Genomic DNA, 6,995 nt, shown 5'->3' with positions numbered 1-6,995 from the left:
CTAGGTTTTTGGGATCCTGCTTCCTTCCTATCTGACCAATCCTGCTCAGTCTGCTCTCCTGGATCTTCTTCCAGGTTACACTTGATAACTGTGTGTGTGTCCCCAGGGTCCAGTCCTTGGGACTCTCTTCTCACTCATTTCACGTGGTGTTTTCATTACATCCCATGGACATGATAATCATGGCTGCACAGAAGATCCTCTAATCTCTTTATAGGGGCCCAAACTCCTCTCGTGACCTCCAGCCTCACATCTCTAAACTCCCTACTGAACACCCAGACCTAGATGTCTCTAGACAGCGTAAACACAACCTGTTCAAAACTGAACTCAATTCTCTTTCCCTCCAAAGCCTCACCTCCCTCTTCTATGTGCCTGATACTTTGGAGGGCACCCCCTCATCACAGTCACCCAGGCTCAAAACCAAGGTATCCCTCCAATTTTTTATTCTCTCACCCCCATATCTATTCAGCTGCCACGTTCTGCTGATTCTACTTTCATAAAATTTATCATATACATGCCCCTTTCTCCTCTAAGCCTGCCCCTGCTGGGTACAGGCCCTCATCATCTCAGGCCCGGATTGCTGAGTCTTCCCACCTCATGTCTTTGCCAGTCCAGCCTGTCCTCTATCGCCCTCAAGATCAAATAAACTCTAGTGGCTCCCTATTAATAACAGGATCAAATGAAAAATCCTCTGTGTGGTGGTTAAAACCCTTCACTAGCTGGCTGGTCCCTTCCTACCTCTGCAATGTCCTTTCATTAGACCCCTTGCTGACACAGTGCCCCTGGCCTCCCGGCTGGTCACCAAGAAGACCCTCCACCACTCAGCTCCTGCCACTCTCTGGTCAGCCCAGTGCCTGGGGCAGTCTTGCTCCTCACCTCAGTCTCAGCTAAAATTCCCGCCTTTGACAAGACACCTTTCCCAACACCCCCTTTAAAGACAGCACCTTCCTCGCTTAATGATCTACAGCTTATCCTGAACAGGTTGTGTCTGAGCATTGCTGTCCCCCCCCATTTCACCAGGAGCCCCTTGAGAGCAAGGGGCTTTGGCCTTTCCACACATCCCTCAGGCGTAGCAGAGTCGGGCATAGAAAGTGGGTACTTAGTCAATGCTCGCTGACTTGGCTCTTCCTATTGCTTCCTTTTAAAAAGAGGAGTGGAAAATGCAGGGGGTATGGGCCAACATCCTTGAGGCTTACTGAAGAAATTCCTATTTCTGAAACATTAACAGGCAAGTTTAAAGAAAAGCATTGTACTCAAGTCTCTTCCCTCTCTCTGGCCACCTTTCTATAGCCCCCTCACCAAAAGACTCAACTTCCTCCTCCCCTGCAAGATGAGGTCCTGGAGGAATGTGTTCTCTGGGGCCCTGCTCTCTGCATGGGAGAGTGCGTCTCCCTAAACATTCCCCAGATCTCCAGTGCTGGAAGCAAGATCTAATCATTTCTGCATTGTTCTAGAAGGGGTTGTATCTATCCACTCTAGGACGAGCCCCCATCATCCCTATAACTTCCCATTCTATTACATCATCCCACATTAATTTGGGGATTTGGAGAATTTTATATTTTTAATTTCCCTGACCTCTCAGTCATCATGGCTACAAAATCCCAAAGCCAGAAAATAAAAGTATATCCCGAGTACTCTTAATGGCACTAACAGCTGGCATTTATATAGCACTTTAAGGCTTGCAAAGCACTTTTCTAGTTCACTAACTAGATCTCTGTGAAAGAGTTTCTATTTTATCATCTTTGTTTTACAGACAAAGAAACTTAGGCTGGCAGAGATTAAGTGACTTGCCCAGGGTCACTTGTCCGAGGTACTATTCAAACAAGTCTTCTTGTCTGCAGGTCCAACTCTATTTACTTTGCTGCCTGATCGCCCCAATAATTGTTACAGTTATATCAATTTTAAACACGCTCCTTCTGGCCAACTTCCAACTTCCTCAGGACTGTTGAGGGCAGCACCATCCTTCCAGTCCCTTGGGTCACAACCCAGGGGTCATCCTGGGTCCTCACTCTCACCCCCCTCCCCCCCATATCCCAGCTAGTGGCCAGGCCAGCCTATTCCCCCCCCCCCACCTGGATCAATGCAATAGCTGCTGGGGGAGTGGGGGCATCCGCCTGCCTCCATGCTCTACTCAGATGGTTAGAGTGGCCTTCCTAAAGCATAGTTCTAACCAAGACGCCCTACTGCCTCTGCTCAGCACACTCCACGGCTCCCGAGCACTTCTTTCAGTCTTCTTATACCTGACACCTTCCTCCCCACAGCATGTCCCCTACTGTCCATGGACAATGGCCTTGATATTCTTCCAAGACACTCCCAGATCTCCATACTCCAGGAACTGTCAGTGGCCATCTGTGATGCACAGACTGCTTTCTCTCCTCCTCTCTACTCCCTGGACTCCTCTGAGTCCCCATTAAAAATCCTCCCCTTTAATTCTAGTGCCTTCTCTCTGATGTTTATTTCCAATTTATACTGTCTATTGAAAAAGAGATCAGCTCTTTTTGATTACTTTGATTTATTTTTACTCTGCTTATAAGATTAGGCCCCCTTCTTTAGGAAGAGCTAGTCTTAAACTGAGCCAGACTAACATAATCTCTTAAGTCTAGGTTACCTATAGATTTAGTGAATAGATAGGTTGAGAAGACTTTATCACTTAACAGCAGACAATTTAGAAAAATAATCATAAGATTATAGGATTTTTCAAAAGGCTAAGTCCTAGTAGAAAGGGGGTGTGTATGTGACCAAATGCAAAGCAGAAAGTGGTGCTGACCAGAAGCCAAGTTCCCCTTTCTAGCATCTGGAGGAAGGTTATCCAGAGGTTAAGCCCCCTTTTCTTTTTCTTTAGCTAGAGCAGGTGTTCTCCACCTGTGAGCTAGAGTCTAAATTGAGTAAAGAACTCTGCTAAGGAAGATTGGGAGTGGGCTGCTAACCACTGGCCACAAGTTCCTCTTTCCCAGTATACTTTCTGGTTATACAAGGTACTACCTGGAAGAGAGGACATCTGTCAGAGGATTAAGAAAGTCTGGGAGAAGCTAGCTAGAGAGGTGACCTCTTTTGTCCAAATGAATTTCTGTATTTTTCCAATTCCTCTTTTTTGTTATAAAAACCATCTCTGTTAATCACTCTTTGTCTCTGACCTGTCAAGAATCAGGTGACCTGGTTTAATAACTTTGTCCTCCCTCAGTTTGCTTTTTTATTTCAGATAATCATTTTGAACACTATAGCTTGCTTGTACATAGCTGTTGGTGTTCCATCACACTGTCAGCCCTTTGAGAGCAGGGGCTGTCTTACCTTTATTTGGCTTCCCAGTGCTTAGCACAGTACAGCCCCAGCACGTAGCAGACACTTCATAAATATTTCTTGACTGACTAGACACATGATTTCTTTTTGACAAAAAATCTATTATTTCAAATGGCATGAGAAAGACTGGCAATACAGAATCCTGATTTTTGGACTAAATCTAGATTCTCCTACATCTGGTTTGGCAAGGCTTGGAAACTGGCAAAACCATCTATTTCAGCTCAAATACCTTTCAGTTGGTCCACCACATTATTCAAGTATTTTATGAGATCAGGATCCGTTGTCACAAGCAAAGTCAGTCCATATTTCTGCACCCGAGTAAAGGTTTCAGATGGGTATATTCCACGCTGATATAAGATACTGTTGATGCCAAACGCTGAAAGCAAAAAGGATTTTTTTAAAGGTCACAAAATGCTTCAAATTAAATCCAATTAAGTAGAAAAGAAATTAGACTGGAAGCTAAAAATAAAGTTTTACACTAAATGCAATTATAGACCCACCTGTCCTACTTGGATTTTTCCCTGTAGAAAATATTCTAGTTTTATGGTCAGTAAACATCTATAGCAGAAATAAAGCTCCATAAAAATGTTCAGTGCAATGCCGAAATAGCCAATCTATGAAAACAGAAGCAGCAAATACCTGCCTGGTTACCAACCATACAGAAAACCTGGCACTCACTGACCGTAAGGCCACTCGGAGCCTCTCCGGGCACTGCCAGGCTGGGTCGGCCGCTGCCCCAGGGGAGGAGGGGCGCCAAAGCTCTGCCCCGCCCAGCCCCCGGGCCCTCCGCGCGCGCGCAGGCAGTAACAAAGTAGCCACACTGGATACAGTAGCAGAGCCCTCCTGCTACACTGTAGCAGCTGCAGCCCCGGCAGCCCCTCCCGCGCCAGGATCACTGCCCGCGGGCATCGGGAGGGGGCGCCCCCCCCCGGCCTCAGTTTCCCCGAGTGTGACGGGGCGCCGCGCCTGGACCCGCCCTAGCCGGTGACCCTGGGTAAGTCCTGAGCCCCGTCTGCCTCAGTTTCCTCAGCTGGAGAAGGGAACGGCAGGGCGCGCCGGCATCTCGGCCCAGAAAGCCCCGAATGGGGTCACGGCGGGTCGGACCGGACCACGATGGGGCGGGGACACTGAGGCAGCGCGGGCTCCCGGCGGAGGGGGGAGGGTGGCACTCACAGAAGAACTCGGCCACGATGTCGGCGCTGCCGCGCAGGGTGATGCCCTGGTCCCGGGTGAGCTGCCGCTCCATGCTCACGGCGCGAGCTCCTCTCAACAGCCCCGCCGCCACGTTCAAAAACAGCCGCGCTGGGAGCGTCACCACGCACGCCTCGGCCGGGGGGGCGGGGCTCGGACTCGACGCACACGCACTCCTGTCCCCCCGCGAGAGTCCCGCTCTGCGCAAGCGCCATCGGGGCCTGGACGCTCGCCTTCCTTCACGGTCCCCACCCTCGCGCAGGCGCAACGAGGAGTTCTGCCGCTTCCCGCCTCTCTTTGAAACGGCAGCGTCCTGTTGTGGGCGGAAGGAAGCCTCTGTCGCTCGGCGCAGGCGCGGTCTCTCCCCACGAGTTCCACCCCCCCCCCCCGTCGCTAGCACGTGATGCCGCGCAGGCGCAGTCCTTGCGACAGCCTGGCCCGCCCCTGGGCGGTGGGAGAGGACTCCCTAAAAGCAAGCCCCGCCCACGGCACAGCTGAGGAAGCTGAGGCCGGCTTGGCCTGCGTCCGAGTCCGGGGCGCCTGTCCTGGGGCGGACGCGGAGCATTGTTGGAAGGGTGGGACCCCCCGCGGAGCGCCGAGGGCAGGCCGCGGACCCCGCGCGGGAGGAGAAGCCGGGCCTGGGCTGCAGGGCCTCGGCTCCGTCCTGCCCGACCTTCCTCACCCGCCCGGGCTGCCGGGGCCGGGCTCCCCTAGGGCGTGGGCGCTGCCTCCTCCAGCCCGTTTGACAGATGAGGAAACTGAGGCCAAAAGCGTCACGTGCCAAGCCCAGTCTGGCCGGGCTCCCCGGGCCGCTCACACGGGGTTAAGCCCGCCGCGCCCCCGACCCCGGCCCTGCCCGCGCTGCCTTTCTCTGGGGGCCCCAGCCCGGGGGGCGGAGTAGCCTTCCCTGAGCCCCCATCCCATGCAGGGGGAAGCGGCCGCAGGGGCTCAGCCACGCCCGAGGCCGCCTTTAGGACTGCGGGGCCGAAGCGCTTCTCTGGCTCAGAGCCGTGGGCACGCTGGGCTTCACCCTGCGTTCTTGGGGAGGGCCAGGGACATCAAGAGGGTCTTGACCTGCAGCTGAGTCCAGGGGCAAGACGAGAGCCATGGCCCCCGTGGGAATACAGAATGTTGAAACCATGTCTGACCTCAGGTCTATGGCCCTCCACATACATGTAGAGCTCCCATACGTGACGTAGTGTGTTGTCCCCCCCTTCCCCTGTCATCTCCCTGCCCGCCATCTTCTCTGAGCTCACAGACACAATGCCAAGAACTGGACGTGGTAAATAAATCAGAGGGAATCCCAGAGAGAGGGCAAAGATAGGCAGGGACAGCCCTCCGGGCTAGGCGGACAGCCCTGGAGTGCAGACGCGGAGTGTCTTGTTCAGAACAGCCCGGAGGTCAATGTCACCAGATCCCAGACCAGGGGGGCAGTTTCCCCCACAATTTGTCTCCAGGTGACAAACTTGACTGCCCTTAATTGACAAAGTATCCTCAAGCCTTTAGAATTAAGTGTCTTCAATTCCGCAGTCTATGGGATCAGCTGGGTGGAATTTCTCCAATTACCTAGACCGGTTTACCAGACTCACCGAGGATAGAGCAGGAGGAGGAAATGACCCAGGAGACCACCAACCAAAAGAAGGCAACTTGGTAAGGATTAATTAAAATGAACTAAAAAAAAAAATCAGTTTCCATGGTTATGTACTATAAATAGAAAAGTGCTTTCAACATACCAAATTCATTGTCAGAGCCAGAAAGGTGACATTTAGCACAATGGACAGAACACTGGACCTGGAGTCAGGAAGATCTGAGTTCAAATTCCACTTCAGACATTTACTAGCTGTGTGACCCTTGGTAAGTCACTACCTTCTCTTTGCCTCAGCCTTATCTATAAAATGGAGATAAAAATAACACACATCCCAGATTTATTTTGAGGATTGAATGAGAATTGTGCATAACGTTCTGTGAACTTTAGAGTGCTTTATAGATCCCTATAATTAATATTGTCATTCTGCACAATTATTATATTTATTATTTGTTATAATGGATAATACTATTTTTTTTTTTGAGGCAATTGGGGTTAAGTGCCCGGGGTCATACAACTTGTGAGTGTCTGAGGCTAGCTTTGAATTCAGATCCTTCTGACTCCATGGTCAGCGAGGGCTCTATGCACTGCTCCACCGAGTTGCCCAGAAAAATACTAATAATAATGATAATAAAAGCAGTTTTGCTGTCATTATGCAAATGTCCACAGAGGTTAGTTAATTTGTTCCAGTTTGATTAGGAGATGATTTTGTAAATGCTAGGACTATGCCCTCTTTCTCCTGACTCCTGTTGTTCAGTCATTTCAGTCTTGTTGGACTCTCCATGACCCCATTTGGGGTTTTCTTGGCAGAGATTCTGGAGTGGTTTGCCATTTTCTTCTCCAGCTTATTTTACAGATGACAAAACGGAGGCAAACAAGGTTAGATAACTTGCCTAGGGTCACACAGCTTGATGGTGTCTGAGGC

The 6,995-nt window shown here is 50.8% G+C and overlaps 1 protein-coding gene across 1 annotated transcript in view; it reads right to left on the bottom strand.

Annotated features, from left to right (window-relative positions):
* The window catches only part of MAD2L1 (mitotic arrest deficient 2 like 1), a 9,884-nt gene extending 5,256 nt beyond the window's left edge, over nt 1-4,628 (bottom strand). Inside the window, exons 1-2 of the mRNA XM_069104887.1 lie at nt 4,468-4,628; nt 3,524-3,670 (exon numbers count right to left, since the gene is read on the bottom strand). Of these exons, the coding sequence (XP_068960988.1) occupies nt 3,524-3,670; nt 4,468-4,540 (220 nt within the window). The 5' untranslated portion in view covers nt 4,541-4,628. The remainder of the gene's footprint in view (nt 1-3,523; nt 3,671-4,467) is intronic.
* Nucleotides 4,629-6,995: the final 2,367 nt, after the last annotated feature.

Source organism: Petaurus breviceps, unplaced genomic scaffold, assembly GCF_028583685.1.
Source record: "Petaurus breviceps papuanus isolate PSGF00001 unplaced genomic scaffold, PetGlider_PUasm1.0 689, whole genome shotgun sequence".
Classification (NCBI taxonomy): domain Eukaryota; kingdom Metazoa; phylum Chordata; class Mammalia; order Diprotodontia; family Petauridae; genus Petaurus; species Petaurus breviceps.
Note: the sequence above shows the minus strand (reverse complement) of the source record. Positions and strands in the feature narration are given on the sequence as shown.